General features: G+C 37.2%; 1 protein-coding gene across 17 annotated transcripts; it reads left to right on the plus strand.

Annotated features, from left to right (window-relative positions):
* The first annotated feature begins 497 nt into the window (after positions 1–497).
* On the plus strand, positions 498–25,779 carry QRICH1 (glutamine rich 1). 17 transcript variants are annotated; one of them, XM_087923527.1, is made up of 11 exons: positions 522–555; positions 6,164–6,276; positions 7,690–8,022; positions 10,165–11,196; positions 18,033–18,210; positions 19,125–19,279; positions 20,489–20,603; positions 20,806–20,914; positions 21,782–21,933; positions 22,383–22,473; positions 24,842–25,779. In XM_087923527.1, the coding sequence occupies exons 3-11, from the start codon at positions 7,711–7,713 to the stop codon at positions 25,032–25,034; spliced, it is 2,337 nt and encodes a 778-aa protein (XP_087779653.1). In that variant the 5' UTR covers positions 522–555; positions 6,164–6,276; positions 7,690–7,710; the 3' UTR covers positions 25,035–25,779. The 17 variants fall into 17 exon arrangements, with proteins under 17 accessions (XP_026573643.1, XP_087779653.1, XP_087779652.1 ...); XM_087923526.1 differs by having other exon boundaries at positions 534–747; XM_087923529.1 differs by having other exon boundaries at positions 534–743.
* The last annotated feature ends 569 nt before the right edge of the window (positions 25,780–26,348 follow it).

A 26,348-nucleotide genomic window follows, 5' to 3' on the forward strand; every position in this document is an offset into this window, starting at 1 on the left:
ATGGATTGGAAAAAGCAAAAACTCAAGAGTGTGAACTATCCCCAATTTAGTTCCCAGGGCGCTTTATATTATCTTTACCGACAAGACTCTTTACCGACAGAGGCTGTCCCTTATAATACTGGTGGAGTTTTTTGTGCGAGAGGTAGTATTTTATTTTTAGAAGCGTTACAACGTATACAAGAAAATGTTGTAATATATAGAGTAATCAGTGGGCGAAGAGAACAACCTGTCTAGGGCAGAATAGAATGACCCCATTGAGAAGTAAAATACTCGCAAAACCAGGGCTTACGAGGACGGAGGAGGAAGCGAGAGGAACCAGTAACCCTAACGAGAGAGGGACTACAATCACCTTCCCGCGAGCTCTTTTTGTTCTTTAAACTTACTCCCACCGCTCCTCGTTGCGCGTCCCTCAAACTCCCCCCCCCCCACCTATCCCTCCGCAGGCGCTCGTCCACTTTAAGGCAAGGGGCGTAGGTATGTAGGTCTCGCGCGGCTTGGAAGGCGGTGCTGTCGCGAGCTTCAAGGCGGGCGCCGATTGGTTGCGGCGGGTTGAATGTAAGATGGCGCCCAGGGATCTGTAAGGGGAAAAAAGACGCGGGGCCTGAGGTGGTGACGGCGCGAGGCGACAAGAGGGGCCGGGGTGAGGCGGAGCTGAACTCAGTTGCGGGGGATGCCGAGCGTTCTTTAAACGGGAGCGTGAGGCGCGGAATTCCGGAGGGAGGCGCAACATTTGGTTTGGTGAAGTGTGTATGTGTGTGGGGGGGAGGGAAGGAGGGAGGACGGCGACGGGAGGAGGAGGTGGCGGCGGTAGCGGCATAGAAGTGGGGGGGGGGAGCGGGCAGGGGAGCGCGCTCCCGGCCCTGGCTGTTGTGTGGCGGCGCCGCCAGCGCGTGCACGCGTGGAGGAGATTGGCGGCTGACAGGGCGGGATCCACTCGAGGCCTGCGCCGTTTCCCCGGGCAGGGCCCCGCCTTGCGTTCCCAAGCCTTCCTTCGCGCCCCCGCCCACTGGCACCTAAGGTGGGGAGGAGGGCCTTCTCGTCGCCTGTAACGCGCCGGGGAAGCCGAGGTGGAGAATTTACCGACGTGTGAGTGGGCGCGATTTGTCTCGCCCGGCCGCCGACTCCGGAGCGGCGAAGTTCCAGGATGAGGCCGGTAGGCCCCGGTGCCGCAGAACCCCGGGTGGAGGCGGGGGTGAGCCCTCATGGTCCTTTGCCGGTTGCAAAAGCCAAATTTCCATGCCGCCGGTCATCGCGCTGGCTGCGGAGCGCAGAATGCTCACCTCCGCCCTCGGCCTGGAGGCTGCAATAACGAAGGCGAGGTGGGGCCCTTGAGGTCCGGGCCTTGTTCAAGAACCAGTAGTATTTGTCAGGAGCTTTAAACTGCTGTATTAAATATTATACAATGAGCTAATTTATATGAGGGAAGAAAACTTCAGATAAGCAAGTGGGATTCTCAACACCTAATTAACTTTTATTTCTACCCAAAAAACATTTGTTCCAGGTTTCAAGTATTGTCTCCTTTAATTCACTATAATCTACTAGTTACAGTATTTTCAGTAACTTAACTATTTCGGTCCTGGAGAGGATATATATAAAGTCGCTGAGAGTGGTGGCCAATTCCTCCAAAATAGGACATACTTAAACATGTTTATTATGGGCAATGATAATAAAAGTGAAAGATGGTTTTTGGCTTGCTTTCAGTCTCTGAGCTTGTATCTTTGGCATTGTTCCTTGTTTAACTTTGAAGAAGAAATAGACGCGTTGGTGCTCAGTTTTATAAACTGGTGCTAGCTTAATTGACTTTTATCCTGTCAGCCCTTTGGTTAGAGAGTAAGATATAATATGATGCACAATGCACTATAGTACACAAACACTGTACCAGCTTGCCTTGTGCTTTGTTTCACAAAATGTCTTGATAAATGAATTAGATAAGAAATTGGCTCAGATGGATCTGTAGTAGCAGTACTGTAGAGAGTGCTATGGTATATTGTTGGCTTATTCAAAGTTCCAGGAATCTTGCAATTTAGTATATAAATGTATAAAGTAATATAGCCGTGTAATATTTTCTATTATTGAAGTAAAATCATATTGCATAGGTTTCTCAAGCTTTGGAACTCATCCAGAACTTGAGTGGATCCATTTATTTCTACAGAATGATTTTACTATATTTTACTATATTCCCTCACAAAGATCATGACTTTGGATATATTTAGTTCATTTTATTACAGTAGAAATTTTACTACTCAAAAACTTATTGCTGGGGGAAAAATGAGAATTTTTAGAACCCCTGTCTATTTAAATAATGTATTTTGTAACATAACTATGTATTTTTAATATTACAGATGTAGGTGTATTTCTTTGTTCTGTCTTCTCCATAATGTCATAAAGAGTTTAGAACATGAATATCAGAAATATGTACAGTATGCTGTCTGGTTAGACTACATTGCCTATATACTTCGTGTGTGTCTGACTTTATTAATGTCTAAAATTTTCTGATTTAACTGCTTGCTAATCTACTTTTTCTACTGACCCTAATGTTATCTATCTAGTTCCTCAACCAGCCATCTTGACTGGGGAATTCTGGGAGTTGAAGTCCACATGTCTTAAAATTACCAAGTTTGGAGTCTGCTGAACAGATCTCCAGATATGTTGTGGTTTTCATTTTTATCTCTGACAGAGATGCTGATAAATGTAACATTTATCTAGATACAAATAGAGGTAGTCCTTGACTAAGAACAAATGATTTAGTGACCATTACAATGACACTGGAAATAATGACTTATGACCATTTTTCATAGTTATAATCTTTGCACCATCCCCATGATCATGTGATCAAAATTCAGTTGCTTGGCAACTGGTTCATATTTATGACTGTTGCTGCATCCCACGATCATGTGATCACTTTTTGTAGCCTGATTAGCAAAGTCAATGGGGAAGCCAGATTCATTTAACAACCAGATTACTAACTTAACAGCTGCAATGATTCACTTAACTGTGGCAAGAAATGTAATAAAATGGGGCAAAACTCATGGAACAAATTCTCAACAACATAAATTTTGGGCTCAATTGTCCTAAGTTGAGGACTACCTGTAGTAACATATATCTAGATAATAGTACCAGATTGGGATAGGGTGAAATAGGCTGCTTTCACTTTCTATTATCTGGGGGCTTTAATAAATTAAAGATCAATGGAAGATTTCAAGAAGATAAAATTGCTTAGGTTAGATAATCTTGAATTTTAGATGGGTATGTTTCTAAAAAACTGTCCTAGCAGAACTTGATCATAAAGTTTAATGCTAACCTAAGCTGCTCTTCTGCTTATTGTTTCAGCACTGCAATAATTTCCTTCAAAGTAATTTATTTTTAAAATTTCTATTCTTAATGTAAGAAAGTATAATTGCATGTGCAAACAAACTGTACAGGATTATAGAAAAAGAGAATATATGGTAAACATGAGCGTTAGTTATTAGCAGATAACTTGAAAAAATATAAAATTGTCAAAATGCTCCCAATTTAATATTGTTATGTGATAGTTCAAGCCATGATACATGGTCTAAATCTTTACTATGATGGATCATAAACTAGTGATTGGAGATGCAGTGGCTCTCCTAATACTCCTGAATCACAAATCCTAGTACTTCTAAGGAATATAAGCAAGGCTAACTGCAATACCTAGAATTCAGTTAAGTCCAAAAATTCTATATCTTGGTTATAAATTGGTTATTGATAGTTTAAACCTGCATTAAACCATATTAATAGTTTTGTTAACTAAAATATAGATTTTTTTGATTGGAGGGAGAAAAAGAGAGTAGTAATATGATGCTAGCCTAGATTTGTTTTTAGTTATTTCCTTACTCTCCCTTATTGAGATAAAAAGTGCTATTTTATTTCTGGCTATGGTTTGATTTAGTTTTCAGAATCTGCCTAAATAGGTTCCTTACAATGTGGGGAGATTTGTATGAGGGAAGAGAGAACTTAAGAGTTGTACTTTTGTGTAGTGTGTGTTTCATTGTATATGACTTGTCTTTGTTTTACTTCCTTTGTATTGTAAAGGGAACACATGAAATGTTGAAAGTTCTTTTCTTGGATAATGTTTTTATTTACAAGCGATCCTAGTACAATAATTTTATTTGGATTTGTTATGTTCTCATATAACCTTTGAAGTAACCATTAAGTTTATTCCCTAGAAATACAGCACAATGTTTTATTTTCTCCCAATTTTGCAGTGTATTCTTCATTTCATTTTTCAGAATTAAGTGGCACAGTTTTCAAGGACAGAATACTGTCCCAATATTTACTACTATTTCTCAGTTTCTCAGTTATTTGTTTATTCGCACAAGTAAGGTATATTAAAAATCCTCATGGCAATTATTTGAAGGCTGTATACAAGTCCTTACAGCATGTGTATTGAGAAATATTCACAATCTTTTGGATAATCATATGCTCCTTATTTCTTCAATTTGCAGTTCAAGCAAACTTACAAAAAACAAACTTTTCCTTTTTCTCAAAACTCATATCTATTATATGAAATTTACCTGATTTTAAAATAATTAGTAAATAGATTTGTAGGCATGACCCTTATAACTCATACATATTAAGGGAAGATGGATAAATGTTACATTTCTCCAAAACTATACCTATGTTTGAAATATGTATTGGTAATATTTATTTACTCTGTTTGCTTCTGTTTTTTTAAACTAAAATTGATTTTAATGTTAGAGTGACTAAATGAATTAACTGATTAAGGGGCCTTGTAGGTCATCTACTTCACACACACCTCCCCCCAAGCAGGAGAGTTTACACAATTACATTCAGATTCTGTATTTATAGAGGGACATCTATTGCTGTAATAGTACTTTTGATTCCAGTCTTAAGAGGCTCTAGGAATAAATGTGTTAAATAACTTAATGGCAAACAGTTTTAACCCAACCCAGACTTTTCTACCTAGCCATATCTTTTATGATTTGCCTTGGAGGCATTTGGAGATTTGAAACATATTGTGAATAAAATACTAAGGCATACATATTTGTAAGAGGGATTCCATATATAAAGGGTGGAATTAACATCATGACACAACTTTATCCATATTATTTTAAGACAGTCAGTTTGCTGTGAGCATCTGTGTAAATCCTACTAAACTTTTATTTTATTCAAATTTATATAGCCACCTATTTCACAAAAAAGTAACTCTGGATGGCATATAATTATCCATATTCATAACTATTCCAATTCAGAATATTACAGCTTTCTTCTAAACGTAATTTTTTATTTGGAAGAACCATCATACAGTTGTCAAAATATATTTAAAAAACTATTAGTTGGTTGATTTTTAGTTAGGGTTGCCAACTCTTCCCTTTGACACACTGTTTTTTTCTAAGCAAAAGTGTAGATGATACATTTAATCTTCATTCCTCTTGGGAAATTGTGCTTACTGGGTCAGCAGCTAGGGGAATAGAATCATTAGTTTTGACTTGCAAAAGAAAGCTTTATCAAAAATTAAGCATTTTAATTTTATTATGTGCAGCTGAAATATAGAACTGGTATTTGATTTACTGCTTTATAAAGTGAATAAGATATGAATTACCTATATAAAGTAACATTTTAATCTGATGATTCATTGATTCCCTTACTATTCAGTTCCTGATACAAACCTAAAATGAAAAGGGTGACATTATTTAAAAAGTTAAACTGGTTAATATGACTCATGGTTTCTCTCCATATGAAATATAGCAATATTCCGTAATGCCTCAATACATTAAAATGGTATCAGAAACAAATCAAACCATGTTAAGTATTATAGTAAATTGTTAATGCAGGAATAGGCTGTAATAGCGGATTACTAAATTTAATATAATGAGTTAGATCCAGATGTGTATGTGTACATGCTTCGTGATCACTTCTGCACACTAAGGGTTGTAACCTTTCTGTCCTTTATTACCTGGTTATTGTCAAAGTCAGAGAAGAAACTTAATATTATATGCATTAGAATTTTCAGAATCAGCTATAATTACTATAACTTTGTTTTGATTGACAGTGGCCAAGTAACTTCTTTAATTGCAATTTAATTGCAATTTTAAGGCCTGGATGTAATCCACATTGAAGAATATTAAATGGCTTTAAACAGTGTAGGTTAATTAATTTGCCTTAATTTAACTTTCTGCAGTTCTACTAGTCGTAATGAGGAAGACGAAACTAGATAGAACAGTGAAGTCCTACTCATCCCCTAAAGGAGCTTTTCTGGGTGCTCCCTTTCCTGTTCTTTCAAAGGATTAAATGGTGTGTTCGTATATATTTTAATAGAAACTTAAACATCAGAAAAATGAATTCTTGCACAGAAGTCACATAAATGTTTGTCAGATATTTTTAATTATGTCAGATATATTTAAGTATGTATAAATGTATGGTTAGTCTTATCCCCTGGGGTGAGGCAAACCCTTATTCTTCTTGGGGACTTCTGACTCTGTCAAATGGCCTGGAGATCCATTGGTGGTATGTGATCCTGGGAGTGGTTTATTTATTTGTTCAATTTCTATGGCTACCCATCTCCGTCAATGACTCTGGGTGGTTTACAATTCAGAAAATATAATTAAAACATTTTAAAACAAAAACAATAAAACCAGGGAAAGCATTAAAAAAACATCCAATTCAACATATACAAGAGCAAGATATTTGACCAGTTAACAATATAAACAGGAAGCGGGGCCTTTGGCACAATTTGTGCTCCAGACTCGGATACATAGCCAGGTTTTTAGGGCCTTACGTTGGGGCCATTCTGATCTCCAAAGGGAGGATGTTCTATACAACAGGGCTACTGCAGAAAAAAGCTCACCTTCCGATCCCCATCAACCAGCATTCTTTGGCTGATGAGATCTGCAGCATGTCCATCTGTTTGACTATTTAGACAAGTAGAGACTTGGGAAAAATGAGGGAATCCCTTATGTACTCCAGTCTCAAGCCATATCAGGCTTGTAGTAACGACCAGCACGTTGAATTGCATCTAAAAACACATCAGTATCCATTGCAGTGCAGATTGATTGGTTGAGGGTGTTCCCTTCATTTTTTTTAAGTTTGTCCATTTAACTGTTTTTGTATGAATATATTTGTAAATCACTCAGTCATTTAGTGTGATGGGCGATGTATAAATTTGAGTAATAAATAAAAAAATTCCCATGAATAAAATCCCTTGATTTAAGTAATGTTTTACACTTAGTTTTCTGAATCAGAATTGCATTGACAGTCAAGAACATTTAACTTTTTGAATTTGGAAATTTAAAATATGAAAAAAATGTAGCAAGTTCCTTTTACATCAATTTACCATTGTTTTCCATTTAACACTGAGGTGCTATTTTGCTATAGTTATTAAAATTGGCTAATTACTTGTGCAGCTTTTTTGAAGTTTCAAAGAGACCTCAAATAGTTGCATTTTTTAAATTGCTTGATTTGATTTGCTTTAATTTTATTCATCCAGTTTTGAAAAGAGGCAATAGAGTGATGACAGATTTCAGGTAATGGTTAACTTCGTATATTATGCATAATTATTTCAATAGGTTTCTTGGTAGTTAATAGTGAATAGCTGTATGGGGCTGATCTGAAGAAAGATTCAACTGGTTTATAAAGACAACAGATGTGAAGCCAGTGATCTAGAGTTTAAACTCAAAAATTAATAAATTATTGGCTTTTTCTTCTAAGGAACCCTGAGGACTTTGCAATATGAATAATTCTTTGGAGAACACAATTTCCTTTGAAGAATACATCCGTGTGAAAGCACGAACAATCCCCCAACATAGGATGAAGGAATTCCTGGACTCCCTAGCCTCCAAGGGCCCTGAAGCCCTACAGGAATTTCAACAGACAGCTGCTACCACAACCATGGTATATCAGCAAGGAGGCAACTGCATTTATACAGATAGCACGGAAGTGGCTGGATCTTTGCTTGAACTTGCCTGTCCTGTTACAACTAGTGTCCAGCAACAAACCCAACAAGAGCAACAAATACAAGTGCAACAACCCCAACAAGTCCAGGTAATGTTAACCTTGCATGGCTATGGAGATTCGCAGTCATCCGAGTCATGGTTGTCCCAAAGATGCTTTTCAAAAGGCAACTGGACTTCCTTCGTTTTTTCCTTAACATTTCACTTCTCACCCAAGAAGCTTCTTTAGTTCTTCAGAGAGAAAGAGAAGTACAGAAATACAAGCCAATATTTTGTGATCTAAACTCTGATGGCTTTTAAATGATAAGATTCCAGTTGCATTGTGTATAGAACATATGAATATGTTGGACAATATTCTGTTTGCTAGTGATAAGAATTGTAATTAGAAAATACGTTCTTCTGCCCATATAGAGTTCTTCTAGAACTTCTTTCATTTAATTTGCTTCAAAGGGCATTTACAATAGAAACAGAAATCACAGAATATGTAGGTGCCCTTGACATTTACTTAAAATCAACAATACCTAGGCATAATACTGTGTATTCCTGCAATACTACAGGGAATTCTGATTTTAGTAGTGCTGCCTTGTTTGGATACTACTTAATTACCAGAAAAGTAGCTACTGTGTAGCATTTATAATAGTAATACAAATTTTTTGTTGTACAATACTGTATAATACAGTACAAAGAAAAGAATAGTAAAGATTATATTTGCAGGCAGTGGCAAACTGGATATAAAGATAGATTTATTGTGGCCAGCTGGCTTTAGTTGTCAGGGGTCCCTAACCCCTGGGCTGCAGTCCACTACCATTCACAATTAAAGTAAAAGAGAAGCTGATATAATGTTTTTCCCTTATGGTAGAGACTTGTGGAAAACATTTTAACTAGCACATAAAATAGTCTATATGAACAAATAAATAGCATCCTGCCCTTGTTTGATTATTAAGCACAGACTGAATTAATGCAAAAGAAAAAATATTTGAATTTACACAAAACTGTCAGTGTTCTGTAACATGCATTTGTGAATGCCAACTTTCTTAATATTGCCATCAAGGAGTAAGAATTTAAATATGAACAATTCGTATCACTAGCGTCTCCTTACATTTAGCTTTGAATTATACGTTGGAGGCTTCTTGTGCCATCAGTCTTTCCTTTTGTTCTATCATGTACAGCAGGATAACATTATTTCATGTGAGAGAGAGAGCTTAATTGTTGCTAAATTGTTTTTGCTTGAACACTGAAGTGGCTGAAAGCTAATTGAGCAAGAACAACTTAAGAGTTTATATAAGAGTGTGCATGTGTGTTTATCCTAACATGCTTTACAAAAAATAAAATCAAATATGAAAAATAAAAATTAAAACAATGAACTTAATTCCCTGCCCCCCAAAAAGCCAAAGGGGAAAATGATATATATGACATATTCATCAAATGTCAGTATGTTCCTAAATTACATTTTTTTTTAAAGTATGATTTTCTAACATTACAAAATGTTATGGTGTTTTTTTCAATTAGTAATAAAATTACCTTTATAAAATACAAATAAGCTAGTTATCCATCCTTGGATATATAAATTCAAGAATAAGAATATTACTGTTTTTTCCAGTTTCTCTTAGCAACACCACATGCATGATTTAACTGTAACCCCTCAAAGATAGTTACTTTCCAAGTTTTTGAACATAACATCTTTTTAAAAAATCTCTATAAGTCTACATTAAAATATTATTCAAAATTGCTAGTAGTACTGATCAAATCAGTAATCCTCCAAAATTTTTACATTGCCAAAAACAATTCTAATATTATTATGTTTATGCACATCCAATCAGGTGTTTTTGGTGTATTTCGAAACAGAAGTTTTCCGCTCCACAATGCTTACTGTTTTTAAGGTCTTCAGATGACTGAAGAAAAAAAATATTTTTTGGTGATTCCTTAAATGTTAAGGATCAGATTGACTGTTTTTGAATTGTGATTCTTAGTCAATGAGATGCTGATCTTGTACTGAGGTTTCAGTGGTGGTGGTAAACATGTAGTGCATATTGTGATTCTACCAAGATGTATTAACCATTTTTTTTTCCTTTACGGATATTCTCCTGTAGTTGCTCAGCAGATTGGGTTCCTGTGATATTTAAGTCCTAATCCCGGTTTATTCATTTATTTAACTGGATGTGCTTCCAGTCCCCAAAATGTCTTGGGGATTTTGGAGTTGATACACTAACTGCTCATGTTGTTGCTTTTGCAGGTGCAGGTTCAGGTTCAGCAGTCCCCTCAACCAGTGTCCACCCAGCAGCTCTCTCCTCAGCTCACTGTTCATCAAGCTTCAGAGCAGCCAATACAGGTCCAGGTGCAGATCCAAGGCCAAACACAGCAGCAAGCACCCCAGACAATACAGGGTCAGGCCCTTCAGAGCCCCAGCCCTTCTCAGTTACAGGCGGCTCAGATCCAGGTGCAGCATGTGCAGACTGCTCAGCAAATCCAGGGTGCAGAAATACAGGAGGAACACATACAGCACCAGCAGATCCAGGCCCAGCTGGTGGCAGGGCAGGCGATTGCTGGAGGACAGCAAATCCAAATTCAGACAGTTGGAGCACTTTCCCCTCCTCCATCTCAGCAAGGCTCACCACGGGAAGGCGAGCGAAGGATCAGCACCGCCAGCGTCCTTCAGCCAGTAAAGAAGCGCAAAGTGGATATGCCTATTACTGTGTCCTATGCTATTTCAGGGCAGCCGGTAGCTACAGTTCTGACCATCCCCCAGGGCCAGCAGCAGAGTTATGTGTCCTTAAGGCCGGACTTGTTAACGGTGGATAGTGCCCACCTGTACAGTGCCACCGGGACCATAACTAGTCCCACTGGGGAGACTTGGACAATCCCTGTTTATTCTGCCCAACCACGTGGTGATCTACAGCAGCAAAACATTACCCATATTGCCATTCCTCAGGAGGCCTACAATGCCGTCCATGTTAGTGGCTCCCCAACAACTTTGGCCACCGTGAAGCTAGAAGACGACAAGGATAAGATGGTGGGAGGTGCATCGGTAGTGAAAAACTCTCATGAGGAAGTAGTGCAAACTCTTGCCAATTCCCTTTTCCCAGCACAGTTTATGAATGGCAATATCCACATTCCAGTGGCAGTGCAAGCAGTGGCAGGGACCTACCAGAATACAGCACAGACGGTTCATATATGGGACCCACAACAGCAGCAGTCCACATCACAAGAGCAAGTACAGCAGCAGCAGCAGCAGCAGCAGCAACAACAGTTGCAAGTTACTTGCTCTGTAAGTAAGCTATCTTTATGAGGCGAGCATCTGCAGGGTTGCATAATTGAATACAGTCAGGATTGTCATCTCTGTAAAAGATAACAGTTTTAAAGGGAAGACTTGTCTACTCACTGTGTTCTGAATACTTATATTTGCTTTTTAATATATTTTTATCTAAGCTTTAAATGCTGTTCTTCAAGAACATCAATGGGAATATAATTACTGAAATGCTTCTGTGCAAATTGTTAGTGCATCATGCTTGGAATACTACAGGAAGAAAATAACATCAAAATTAATAAGGAAATGGAGGCCATTGGAAAGTTTGCAATAATTGAGAATCGTTGCCTTGGGAAAATGAGGGAAAATTTCTGAAGCATATACCATTTTACACAATTTGAAGGAAATGGATGGGGGGGTGGAATTGTCCCATTATAATGCTTGATCATCCTGTGAAGCTGAACGGTGGGAGATTTAGGGCAGATAGATGGAAGTGCCATTCCATACCACATACATCTATCCTGTACATTCAGGGTCACAAGCTTTAGATAGCCAATTTAGATACCCTTGATTGATTGATTGATTGATTGATTATGTGCTATCAGGTCATTGTCAACTCTTAGTGACTACATAATAGATTTTCTCTATAACTATCCGTCACAAGCCTGGTCTTTCAAGTTTTCCAACTCTAAAGGACCTAAGAAAGTTAGAAAAGGAGTAAACTGATAGTACCCATTTACACCATCTGCTTTGTGGTGAGTTTTCTTTTTAGACTAAGTGTGTTTGGGGAATTTGAATGATCTGTCTGATATGAGTCAGCATGGCTTATGAATTTCTCTGGATTGCACACTTTGTTCTGAATCAAGTACTGCTGTGTTCTCAGATAGTTTGGTTTCCTTGAATGGAAAAGTCCAGCATAAGATGATAATGTCAACAACATAAAATCAGTTAGCTAAAGATGATACAATTGCCAGGTTCTTTTTTTTGACAATGAATTCTGCAGAAATATTAGACATACTAAAATAAGCTGTCTTATCATTACTATACAAAGATTTTTGTGATCTAGATGATTAGATCCAATTCTGTATAATTGCAGAAGTTAAACAATTCATTAGTTCTTGTTTTTTTATTACTGTCAAGTAGAAATTTTGTGTTAGACATAAAGTATGGTTTAATTTTCAGGTTAAACATCTACTTTTTTAGATACAGAAAATAACAAAATGCTGCATAAGAGGCTGGGACACAATATTCATTCTTTGGTTTTTGTTTGTTTCATGGTTTTTATAAACATAGGAAACGCTACTTTTTTCTATGCATGTTCTATGTTACCATGGGAAGTACCTGCTGTTTATATGCTGTTTATAACTGCACTGTTGAAATGTTAAAAAGCATGCAAAATAATGAATACATGAATGAAAGTTATCTATGGTATCATACTGCTAGCTTATTCAGTGAAAAGGGTAAATTAAAGGTTTTTTTAAAGAGTTATGTTAATGGTTTGGAAAATAGAAGCTTTATAAAAATAATAGTAAGGAAAATTTGACAATAGACTCAATTATCAAGACTGGTGGTAGCCTGCTCTTTACTCAATATATTTAGAGAATGGACTGCCATTTTTTACAGATGCTTTAATTTGGAGTCTTACTCCTATCTCAGATTTGGATTTGGTTGCTTAAATGACCCCTTCTAATTCTGAACCATAGGTTGAATACAAAGCTCATGTATACTAATGGTAAATTACTCCTTTGGCACAATGAAAACTTGGTGCTGTCTAAATATTTCCAACTACAGTTCCATCTCCTCAGCAATGCACTTGAGTTTTAAACATCTGGAAATAGCTGATTTGCTTATTTCTCATGTGGAGAAAACAAATATATATTGAGGCTTTAAAAATATGTTTGAACCTCCCTCTTTCATGGCATAGTGTGTAAGAAACCTGAAACTAGGTCCAAATTGAATTCTACTTAATGGTTCATATTCCATTTGAGCTAATTTTTATCTAATAGGTGTGGCTATAATTGAAGTTATCCACTGTTGACAGACATGTCCAATCTTAAGTACAGTTCATGTTTTTATGATACATTTAAAATACATTTGGCAAATATACTTCAAAGTAGTTGGATTTTACCGGCTTTTTAAATGCAGTGATAAATATTTTACCTTTGCTAAAAAGAAAAGCTTAATATGGCTTATATGGCTTTCCTAAGTAGAACTATTACCGATCTACAGTATTGTAGAAACATTCTGATGACATATTTCATAAATTACATTAGCTAAAAGTTTTAAACCAAGTTTTCTTGAACAACCATGGCAGGTACATATACTACACTAAGCCATTGATAACACACTAAACCATTGTGCTAACTATAATTTGTTGAAGGAAACTTAGTTAAAATTCTGGCTAGTGTTAATTTATGTAAACTTATTACCTTATTTACCTTCAGAATGTTTGTACGATGACTATAAGCAAAATCATAGAATCCTTATGCAGAAAAATTACACGCCTGCGCTTTGTTTTAGATTTAGAAAAGCTTCTGGGCTTGAGCAGAATAATCTCAAAGTTTTTTTGAACTACCATTTGATTTTTTCTATGTTTCTGACTTTTAGAAGACCACATTCTATATGCTGTCTGCCCTTCTTGCTAATATTTACTGGTAACATTTGAAAAGTTTCTATATTACAATAACGGTTGAGAACTTGTGGCCTCCCACATACTGCTGGGCTATATAGTCTTTTACATTTTATGCAGTTTTCATAATTTAGATTCATTCTGATTTAGTAGGTTTTTTCACCATAGTGTTTACTGTACTCTTAATTCTGAGTAGGTCTGTTTAGTAAAGGGTAGGTAAGTAAAAGGCAGGCAAGGATCCTATAGATTTTTTTTCCTAATTATGAATGCACGTATCATCATTAATAGAAAATTCCTATAGTTTGATAACCTGTGCAGGTAATCTTATTTGACAGCCTGGAGTGGTAGATTATGATGCTGATAGAAAATGTTAATTAATGTTAATGTGAAGTTAAATAAATTTACAGAGAATTTTAATTTGAAGCATGAGTGTTATGAAATAGCATAGGATGGGCAGGGGATTGGACTAGTAGACCTCTAAGGTCCCTTCCAATTCTATTATTCTGTTATGATTTGTGGAAGGAAACCATTCCTCTTGTTTTGGGGCCGTATATAGATACTTTTAATACAGTAGTATGTGCCTTTTAATACATTAGTATTCAGCCAGGCAACAAGGTTCTTTCTACTTGTTACATAAGTTTTTGTTTACAATATATCCTGGTAAGAACCTTAGAAAGTTTTTCATAAATAGGCGTTATAAAAAGGCAAACTTATTTGTGAGGGGCCTTGGTACTCTTTGAGCTTGATGTTTTCTTGCAGATGTTTCATTACCAAAACTAAGTGACATCATCAGTGCTAGGAGGAATGGGGGAGGGAGGGTTGCTCTCAGTTTATATTCTAGTGGTATGCTTTGTCTTATTGTTAGAACTGAGGTGTACTTTTGGCAGTGAGGAATCCTTAAATTCCCTAGTTTGTTGGATTTAAAATTAACAGCTTTTCCTGTCCTTTGATCTAAAAGAAGTAGCTACTTAAAATGAATTAAAAATGTAAATTGTAGAGGAATAGATACAGACCTTTTTTTAATCGTTTTAAAAAAGGCCTGTATCCCAAGTTTGAGATATTACCCTTTTGACAAAAGATGAACAGATAATTTAGGAGGAAGTGACAATACAAAGGTCATTGTGGCTTGAAAAACATTTGTCACTTTAGTTGAATGGCTACCCCTTCCCACTAACCTGCCACCACAAACACCATTATTTCTGGAATTAAAATTTTAAGAGCCGAAAGGGACAGTGAATTTTTCCAGGCCAAATCCTTTATACATCTAAACTTTTACAGTGAAAGAAGGTTAATGGAAAATGGAATTTGCTTTGAATTGCTTTCCATCTGATAGAATTTTAAAAGCATTTTTGCTGAAAGTTAATTCATATGCAGGAAAGAGGGGGAAATGCTGTGTGTAAAAGCTTCCAGTCCTCAATTTTGAGTCATTCCATCCAGAGCATCCATCCAATTGAGGAATAGATAGATCTGTTAAAAAAAACAATACAGTACAATGAAAAAGTCGATTGCTAAGGCCTTACACAATAACTTTCCTAGAGAAAAATCTCCATAGTCACCAAGAGTCAATACCAATATGATGGCACATAATCAAAGTAGTAGTCTAGACACATTTATACAAATAATAAGCTAAATTCTTGCTGAAACTTAAGCCTTGCTTTTGGTGATATCTGCTCTGGGAAACTACAGATAGTATTATCAGAAGAAGAAGAAGTCATGCTTACTGTATCCACTAATAACACTCAGCAGCCCTTTTTAGGCAGGGCCACTGTGAAGAATATTATGGCAACTGGGTCACTCAAATCCACTCCTAACTCTAGTTGTGTGGGAGGCTTGACCAAGATACCTGAGACTCAGTGTTGTGGTATGATTTAGGCTAAGTTTGAACCAGTGATTCCTGAGGAGATGGATAGATTTCTGTACACTGTTAGTTCAGCCACTTCTTTACTGGGCCCAAATCCCTCTTGGCTTCTTAAGATGGTCAGGAAGCTAACTAATTGGCCTTGGAGGGGGACATGGTTTTGGTCTTGTAGGAAGTCATCAAGAGGACTAGTCTTGGACCCAATGGTTTTAGACAACTATGGTCCTACCTGCAATCTCTTTTCAAGGAAGGTTATTAATTAAGATTACAGTCAGCTTGCAGAGAAACTGGAGGAAGCAGATGATCAAGACCCATTTCAGTTGGGTTTCAGCTTTAGTAGTGTTTACTGATGACCTATGTAAAATTGGTCTGGAGATGGTGCATGGGCTTTAATATTGCAGTACCATTGCAGTACCATTGTTCACAGTACAGGTCATCATCGACTTACTACAGTTCATTTAATGACCATTCAACGTTACAATGTCACTGTGAAAAAAAGTGACCTATGATTGTTTTTCACCGTTACAATCTTTGCAGCATCCACATGATTATGTAATCAAAATAAAGATCTTGGGCAACTGGTTCATACTTATGACTGTTGTAGCATCTCAGAGACATGTGATCCCCCTTTGCAACCTTCTGACAAACAAAGTCCAAGGAACTTACTTAGCAACCAGGTTGCCAACTTATCAACTGTAGTGATTCACTTAACAATTATGGCAAGAAATGTACATGAACTTGTTCTGGTGAATCTGATAATCTGTTTAGGGTTTGATATCGGTATGTTGTTGCTGATGAATTATATATTTCATCCCTAGGCTGGCCAGATGAGGCTACTAAGAATCTACCCTAGTGTCTGGACGCTGTGTAGGCCTGGGTGGTGTGTAACCAATTCCACTCAATCCTATCAGGACTAAATGTCTGAATATTAGTGCCTCCTGGAGCCAAATATTTTTCACCCATACACTTGGATGGAGTAGTGCTTCCCCATTAAAAACCATACACAATCTGGGAGTCCTTGCGTAATCCCAGCTCCTGCTTAAAGCTTAAAAAAGCAGCTATGGCCAAGGGAACCTTTGCACACACAGTTCTACCTGATATACCTACTAGTTGGATTCCTTCCTGGAGTAGCTATTTTATGGCTTGACTATAGCAATGTGTTCTAAATGGGACTGCCCTTGAAAGACACTTGGAAGCTTCAACTGGTTGAAAATGCAGTTAACATTGGCAATAGCGGGCATTCCTTGTATGTTTATGTGACACCTCTGCTTCATGAATTATGCAGTATGCCTGCAAGTGTGATTTATGATATTGGTCATTGCTTGCTAAAGCCCTGTGTGTCCTAAGGCCAAATTGTCAGAGATACTGCCTATCTTCAGTGGTTTCTGTCTGCCTGATACAGAAACCAGAGTTGGTGCCGTCCAGGCTCCTTCGATTAAATGGTGGCATGTGGAAGTCAGGAAACATGACTTTCTCTGTTGTGCCTATTCTCTAGAATAAAAACCTTCCTGAAATTTGTGGCACCTACATGGTTAGGGTTCTGAAAACATGGTTGTTTTCCTAAGTCTTGGGTTAAGATGGATAGAGCCCTTTGTGAATGTGCTTTTTTTCCCTATGCCTTTGCATAGAGTGAGTGCATGCAACAGAATAACACAGATGGAAGGGGCCTTGAAGCCATTCTAGTCCAACCCGCTATTCAAGCAGGAAGCCCTATAGCATTTCAGACAAATGGTTTTCCAATCTTTTTTTAAAAACTTCCAGTGTTGGAGCATTCACAATTTCTGGAGGCAAGTCTGATTAATTCCACTGATTAATTGTTCTAACTGTCAGGAAATTTCTCCTTAGTTCTAGGTTGCTTCTCTCCTTGATTAGTTTCCACCCATTGCTTCTTGTCCTGCCCTCAGGTGCTTTGGAGAATAGCTGGACTCCCTCTTCTTTGTGGCAGTCCCTGAGATATTGGAACACTGCTATCATGTCTCCCCTATTCCTTCTTTTCATTAGACTAGTCATACCCAGTTCCAGCAAGCATTCTTTATATGTTTTAACCTCTAGTCCCCTAATCATCTTTGTTGCTTTTCTTTGCATGTCATGCTTTGTTTTTATTGTTTATTATATTATTTATCATATTGTCAGCTGAATACCTCTTACAATAAAGTGAAATTTACTGCATTTTTTGTTTTTTAATTATAGAGCAAATAAGAGTTTGTCAGTGAAATCTGCCTAATAATTTATGGAAATAAGAAATTCTTTGTATAAATTACAAATGGGTTCATAAGCATAACTATATAAAAAGGCACCAAACTTGCAAATAATTTTTTTTTGCTTTAAAGAAACTCCAGCAGGAGTTGCTAAAATGATTTTCTTCCACAGGCACAAACTGTTCAGGTAGCTGAAGTGGAACAGCAACCACAGCCTCAGCCTTCCCCCGAACTTCTCCTTCCGCAGTCTCTCAAGCCAGAGGAAGGACTAGAAGTATGGAAGAGCTGGGCACAGACTAAAAATGCAGAGATGGAAAAAGAATCACAGAACCGGCTTGCACCCATTGGTAGTAAGTGCCTTAGGCTTTCCAGTTGACCATGTCCTCAGTTGCATTGCAATGATTTTGGGAATTTAGTTATTTTTTAATAGCATGATAAACCTTCATTATATTTGTTAGACTTGCATTATACCACCTTAAAAAAACACCTAAATGCTGTTTCAAAAAAACTACATATTATGGGTGTATTTTGGGATGAGGGCCATACTGGGTGTTTTAGGTAAGATACAGGTAGTCCTTGACTTACAACTATTCATTTTAGGACCCGTTGAAGTTAACAGCAGCAGTGCAAAAAGTAATTAACAGCCAATCCTACCACTTAAAACTATTGCATTTTCCCCACGGTTACGTGATCAAAATTCAGGTGCTTGGCAACTGCCATGTATTACAGCTGTTGCAGCTTTGTGGAATCATGTTACTATTTGCAACTTTCCCATGGGGTTTCAACAAGCAAAGTCAATGGAGGAAGCTGAGTTCACTTAACATGATGTGATTCGACCACATCAAAAAAGTTTGTAAAATTGGATGCAACTCAACAACTGCATTGTTTAGTAATAGGTGTTCTGGTTCTAGTTGTGATTGTAAGTAAAGGATTACCTCCCTTGATGGGGGCAAGATAAAAACTAAATTTGGTAATGAATTATTAACTGTAGCTAACAGTGTTACTGATGATATCATGTAGTTTTTTATTCTGTCAGACTAAAAGTTACAATTAGCAACAAATTTTGGAAGGGTTCTGGATGACTCCCCAAAAGGTTTGATGAGCACAGGCTGTATATTCAATATCAAGATTTAAAATATTGGTTACTTATTCACCAGTATGCTGAAGGAGGAAGAGGTGATTTTGTAGCAGAATGGGTCAAGAAAAATGAGATTTAAATGGGGATTTGAAATGCCATTTGATGATCTTATCTTCTTGTTTGCAGGACGCCAGTTATTGAGATTCCAAGAAGATCTCATATCTTCAGCTGTAGCAGAATTAAATTACGGATTGTGCTTAATGACTCGTGAAGCTCGCAATAATGAAGGCGAACCCTATGATCCAGATGTTCTTTATTATATATTTCTGTGCATTCAAAAGGTGTGCCATCATGGAAAGTCTTGCTATAAATAGTTTTATTACTACTAATAGTTTTGGACATATTTGGAGTGGGAAAACTAAGACTTACACAAAAATTACACCAAAGCAATAAAACCAATATATACCATGTATTTACTATATTTTCTAAAAAAATAATAAGTTACAAAATCCTTACCTAACATCTAACTTTGCTAGTAAGTTTACAGAAAAAAACTCCCTTAATACCATTTTTAATAAGTTGAAGACTTCAAATCTTTCTAATTACTCCAATGATTGCATGGTGCTGAATGGGAGGAGTGGGGGGAGAGAAAGAATTCCATAATCCAGGTTTTAAAATGCATGCAAATGAGATAAGCAAGAAAGTGAAAGTGAATAGGTAGATGTATGCCTGATAAAGAAGCATTTTACTGATATACTCTGATATTTAAAAATACCTCAGTTTGAGAAGCGAAATAGTATTTGTTATACCAGAATTTAGTTTTGCTGAAATTTTATGTCAGTATTTTACAATTTGTTCTTCTGTACTTTTATAGTTAAGAGGATACTGATATTTCAAACAATGTTCAGAGAAGCCCCTAAAATATTGCAAAATTGCTACCCATATATTATTTACTTAACCACACAATTCATTTAATGATCATGGTAAAAATGGTCGTAAGTCAGGTCTGTTAACATGTTGACTCGCGTTACTGATTTTTGATGAACATTTCATTCCCAGTTGTGGTTGTAAATTGAGGACTCCCTGTATATTTGAGTGAATACCAAATGTTGGCAATTTCTATCACCATAACTGCTGGCTTTAATAGCTGAAAGTAATTTTGGAAATTTACCTGAATAAGTATTAGCTCTGTTTAATTCAAGGTTGAGACAAGTAATGTATGAGACTTGCAGGCTGCTTGAACGAATGTGAGGATAATGCTCTTGATTTCATGTGATAAAAATACTTTTTTTTAGATTTTTAAAGCCCTGGTTAAAATAAATCTTTGGATATCTGAGGAAAGTAAAGGGCATCTATTTATTGATTGCAATTTTCTGAAATTAACTTATTTGAATCTGAACTGAAATGCTTTCATTTAAAAGCACTTTTTACTTCAGACTGGGAGGGATTTTGAATATAACATTAAACATACAGGGTGTCATTTCATTTCATTAATGAACGCCATTGTAAGGTTTTTTTTCCCACCTCCACTGTGTTATTGTTTCTTGCAGTACTTATTTGAAAATGGACGAGTTGATGACATTTTCTCAGATCTCTATTACATACGGTTCACTGAATGGTTACACGAAGTTCTCAAGGATGTGCAGCCTAGGATCACTTCTTTGGGTAAGAGAATCTTCAAACAGGCAGTTGAGAGAAACATGTAAATATTTAACAGTAACTAAACAATTGGTTGAATTTGCTGTCACAAATCAAATGGTTTTTATTTTGAAAGATTATTTGTTGAGAAATGAAATGTTTGTATCTTTTCTTAGGAGGAGCATCAGTTTGGTATCTCTGTATTGATGCTTTCTTTTTATCTGCACAGGATATGTTCTTCCCAGCCATGTGACAGAAGAGATGTTATGGGAGTGTAAACAGCTGGGAGCTCACTCTCCTGCTACCTTGTTAACCACTCTCATGTTTTTTAATACAAAGTATGTACCAATGGAAGCATTACCTAAATAAAATCATTCCAATTATTTTAAAATAGGTGGAATCCTATTTTTTCCAAGAATTTTGAATTAATAAGAGCAAATCAAACTTCCAGAAAAATGTGGAAGAGTCATCTTGTAGGGGAGATGGGTGGCATAAAATTTTAATAAGTAAACAAGCAAGCTGACTAAACTTAAATCCACAGCTGGTTATAGTATAATTACGAAGAAATTAGGGACCAATAATTTTCTAGTTTTCAAATTCTGCTTTCATCATTAACCTATGTGATTTTAAGTCAATCCTCTTTCTGCAGGATGATCAGCTTGTAGTCAGATATTAGAAATGGAAGTTTGCTCTTTATGGCAACTGGCTTTACAGTTTCAGAAATGTTGGCTGCAGTCCAGCCTTCTGTTTTCTGAAAAGGCCATCCTAATCCTTTAAGAATACATTTTTACTATAGTGTTTCTATATCATTTGGAGGGCACTTTATTCTTTATTTTGAACATGGGGCTTCCCCTAGTTGTTGAAGCAAATTGCTCTGATAAATGAATATTTCTCTCTGAAAATGATTTTATTTAGATACAGTAGTAAGGCAGCAATCTTTTATTTAAGTTTAACCATGTTTTACACACACACACACACACACACACACACACACACGTACACACACATATTCACCTAAAATGTGGTTAAACTTAAAAGATTGCTGCCTTACTATTGTGTCTGTCTTTCTGTCTTGTTGAAATCTAGATACTTCATGCCTAGGTCCATAAATGGTTGACCATTGATGGATGTCAGGGACATTGGTTTTTTTTTCCAGATTTGGGACAGAGAATATAATTCAATGGGCACTTTTCCTGTGTCTACAGATATTTCCTATTGAAAACAGTAGATCAACATATGAAACTGGCCTTTTCAAAAGTCTTGAGGCAGACTAAGAAGAACCCTTCTAATCCTAAAGATAAGAGTACAAGCATCCGGTATCTGAAGGCTCTTGGCATCCATCAGGCAGGCCAGAAAGGTAGAATTTCTGGTGGGGAGGGGAAATGAAAATTTCTAATATTTAGCTATGTTCATTTTTCAGAACTTTTGTCAGGTTTATTGCAAATACTTTGTATAATAAATAGAACATAAGTTGTCTGGTAAAGACCACATGAATATGATCTGTTGGAAATATGAATATCCCCCTTGCTGTGTGTAAAGTTGCTGCTTTCACTGTCAATGTTTCTGGTAGTCATAAGTTACATTTCTCCTACATGCAATGCCTTATTAAGAAGGCTCCTATTTATTTGCAAGATAGTATTTGCAAGAACTATTTGGAAGATAGTATTTGGTAGTATATGCAACAACGAAGATAGCAGAGATTACAAAAGATGTGTTCTTTGTTCCATTAGTAACATTGACATTAATTTGTTCATCCGCAATAAGAAAGTATTTCATGGTTCTGTATCTCTTGGGGTTGATTTGCAGTTACAGATGACATGTATGCAGAACAGACAGAGAATCCTGAAAACCCATTGAGGTGTCCTATAAAACTCTATGACTTCTACCTCTTCAAATGGTAAGTTTTCCCATCACAATTGTCCATTAAACATAATCTTCAAGGGCTTTCAGTCTCTAGGTAGTTTGGTACAGGTTGTTCTGCAGCATCCAAATAAATGTGGCTATCATTTATGATTATTTTTGCCGGCTCCTTACAAGAAAAGTAAGTGGGGAAGTTGGCAGAAAGTCACAAGTAGTGACACCTGATAGCCCTGCTTGATGACGCATAGCTATTCACTTAAGGATGGCAATTGGGAAGGTCAGAATTTCCATTGCTAAGCAGTGTGGTCACTTGACATCATTTCGTTGCAAAAATTCCAGTCCCACTTGTCATTAAGTGAAAACAACCTGCAGAAATGCTTGATTCATACATTTTATTATGTGGCTGAAGAAAAGCCAGGCAAGGAAAGTAACGTATTTTTTGGAACATAAGATGCACCGAATTATAAGACACACCTTGGTTTAGAAGAGGAAAATAAGAAAAAAAATACTTTGCTCCTGTGTGTCCTGTTTTGCCCTCCCCGATGTCCAAAGGCATTCTGCAGACCAAAAATGTGTCTGTTTTTGGCCTCCGGAGGCCTCAGTGCGTCCCGTTTTTGCCCTGCCTGGCGTCCAGAGGCACTCTGTAGGCCAACAACATGCCAATTTTTGGCATCCAGAGGCCTCTGTGTGTCCCATTTTTGGCCTTCCCGGCACCCAAAGGCACTCTGCAGGAGAAAACCACACTGTTTTTGGCCTCCATGGGCATCTGTGCGGACATGTTTTTGGCCTGCAAGTGCCTCTGGACACCAGGGAGGGCAAGAACAGGATACATGGAGGCTTTGGGAGGCCAAAAATGGACCCATATTTAATGTATAAGATGCAAAGACATTTCCACCCACTTTTGGGGGGGAGGGGGGAGTGCATCTTATACTCCGAAAAATACGGTATGTTGCAGCCCCTGTCAGTTAAAGAATTCCAACTTGCAGAAGGAAGAGAAACTTCTCTGCTGTTGCCATCGCCCTTTGGAACACTCTCCAGCTAGGTGAGATGGACCCAGAGGTGGTATTCAGCAGGTTCTGACCAGTTCTGGAGAACCGGTAGCGGAAATTTTGAGTAGTTCGGAGATTCGGCAAATACCACCTCTGACTGGAGATTTTGCAGTATTCTTCCCCAGCCATGCCCACAGAACTGGTTGTAAATTTTTTTTGAATCCCACCACTGGATGGGCTCCACGTCTCCTGGCCTTTGGAAAATGCTAAACATCTGCGTCTGCCATCTTGCTTGAGTCTCTTACAGGAGCATGCAACTGTGCAGCTGGTTAGTGCCCTGAAGGTCTATTTTAATTGTATACCACCCAGAGTCCCTCTGTGAAGAAGAGCATTTTCTAAATGTAATGAACAAATCAAATAAACAGTCTTTGAACAAGCTTCATATACATTAAAGCAGTGGTGGTATTTGACCGGTTCTGCCTTGTTCTGGAGAGTCGGTAGGAGTGATGAGCAGCGAAGACCGAACCCGTTCTCTCCGCTGCTCTGCTGTTGGGCCCACCAAGCCATGCCCACCAAACCAGTGGCAACAATATTTGAATCCCACCACTGCATTAAAGGCTTGTAAATAGGAATCTCAAGCCTGTAATCCAAATGATTTTCTTGGTTTAATTTATATTCTGAACTAGTTAGTCAAGGCTTAATTTAATACTAAACCATGTGTGGGAAGCATCCTGGTTTATATAGATCTTTTGTTAATCAACTAATTGGGAGAATTGAACAATATATACTATAGATTTTTATATGTTTTTACTTGTTTGGTATTGTATCCAGATAGTCTATTATCCTGTTGCAGCTCAAGAATATAATTTCAGCAGGGAAAAGACTTTCTTTGACTTGCACTCTTACTGGCTCTGAGCTGTTGCTGAACAAAGTTGCTGATTATCTTTAAGCAGTTATTTATAGTGGGGAAGGTTTCTTAAGGAAGCTTCATTTGAAAGACCTGTGAAATCACCAAGCTAACTGGCAGTCTTCCAGTTACTAAAACTGGATTTTTTGGTACCATGATACAAAGGAAACAGGCAATTGACTGTATCAAATATGGTGCACATACTCTATATCCATATGTTTTCAAATTCTTTTAAGTGAGTCACCAAAGAGGTGGTGGGGGAGAGAAAAACTAATAAAGGTATAGCATATACTTAAAATTTCTATTGATAAGAATTATTCTTATTTTATTCTAATTACACATTATCTTAATCTGATTTCATAATCTACAACAAACCAGATTAATGTGCGCTTTTTGGATTTCGTTTTGCGTTTGAATTTCATGGAGAGGAAGAGGAAACAGCCCTTGTTCCTAAGATAGCGTTAATAGCATTTCCAAAGCAAACACTAATGTTTCTTCTCTCTTTGTAGCCCGCAAACTGTGAAAGGCAGAAATGATACATTCTATTTGACTCCTGAACCAGTGGTGGCTCCCAATAGTCCTATCTGGTATTCCATCCAGCCGATCAGTCGAGAGCAAATGGAGCAAATGCTTACCCGGATTCTGGTGATACGAGAAATTCAAGAAGCTATTGCGGTGGCCAATGTCAGCACCATGCACTAAAGGCGTCCCTCCCAGTTCAGAAAAAGGGTGCAGGGTGGAACTGGGCTGGGTGGAGTGGCAGCGAGGCCAGGATCAATTGTACAGCCTTTTACACTAAAGGAGATGCCTAAGTTTTTTTTTTTTTAATTGGTGTAGCTAAGAAGCCCTTTTAGGCTTCTTTTGGTTAATAAGAGACCCTTTCCATTGTGTATCTGACCCTTTTGCATCAGCTTTCTGGACACATTGAAGGCTGCATTCTTTCTTTAGGAGCTCTGAGGTTCCGTAGGTTGACTTTGGGGTTTTTTATGATGTGAAGAAAACAAATTTAATTGGTGGACTTGGCCTGGGTGGGCCACTACATTCAAGCTCATGAACTTGGAAGCAGAAAACGGTGGATATCTGCTTGACTTATTAAAAAAAAAGATGGTTTGCAGTTTCCTTGTGCTTGGACACTAACATGTCCTAGAGGGGGATGTCCTGCAATTATGATTTATAAGGAGAAAAAAATCAATTTCTATTAAGACCTTAAAAGTGACATTTTTAGATGTTAAGTACAAACTACCACACTTCCTTCTCTCTTTTTATTTCTTTCTGTCTTTCTTTCTCTCTCATTTGGCCTGATGTTGAGGCCTTAAATCCTTGAGGCTCCTGTGCCTAATGGAATTCTTGTAACATACACTTGTGTATCATATAAAGATACCACCCTGTTTCTCTTATGTATTCTTATGCTAGTTGTTTATTAAGAATGACAAGCACGTCTTTTGAACATGCTGTTGAACAATGTGTCTTTATTGGGGGAGCAAAAGATATAATTAGTAACATACAGAATGTCTTACTATACTATATTCCTCTACAAATTTGCTAGCCTATTTAAACAAGGGTTATTTTTTTTCCTGGTTACCCGATTCTATGGGATTCGTGCAAGAAATTGTTTATTAGCATACTAACTTGTTGCTTTTGTTGTAATTTTTAATTAAATGAATCTGGAATTGGGATAGCAGGTATTTGAGGCCAGGACTTTTCTTTTTAATTTTTTCAGGTAACCTACTTACCTGAAAGTCTAAGATTTACTGCAGATTAGTGCTGGGATTTAGAGCATAGAATCCCTTTCTTCTTGAACATAGTATTATCATAACTCTATGACAACTGATTTTAATCCATCAAAATTTAAGAACATTCCCTCATCATTATCTCAGCTGGTAGCAGTTGTGTGTAATATTGGATGTAGAAAGAGGAAAAGCCAAAACATGCAGTCCTTATAAAGTTGTATTTTTGCATCCATTTGACATCTGTTTTATTTGAACTGACAATTTTTTTTAATTGAAAAACTGAACC

This window comes from Pseudonaja textilis, chromosome 2, assembly GCF_049901715.1.
Source record: "Pseudonaja textilis isolate UNSWEBS1 chromosome 2, rPseTex1.2, whole genome shotgun sequence".
Classification (NCBI taxonomy): domain Eukaryota; kingdom Metazoa; phylum Chordata; class Lepidosauria; order Squamata; family Elapidae; genus Pseudonaja; species Pseudonaja textilis.

Excerpts from the sequence above, each read along its gene's own strand:
- QRICH1 (XM_026717858.2), top strand. The coding sequence starts at position 7,711 with ATGAATAATTCTTTGGAGAACACAATTTCCTTTGAAGAATACATCCGT. Across the intron at positions 18,211-19,124 it reads CCGGCTTGCACCCATTGGTA|GACGCCAGTTATTGAGATTC; the intron begins GTAAGTGCCTTA and ends TCTTGTTTGCAG. Across the intron at positions 20,915-21,781 it reads CTCATGTTTTTTAATACAAA|ATATTTCCTATTGAAAACAG; the intron begins GTATGTACCAAT and ends CTGTGTCTACAG.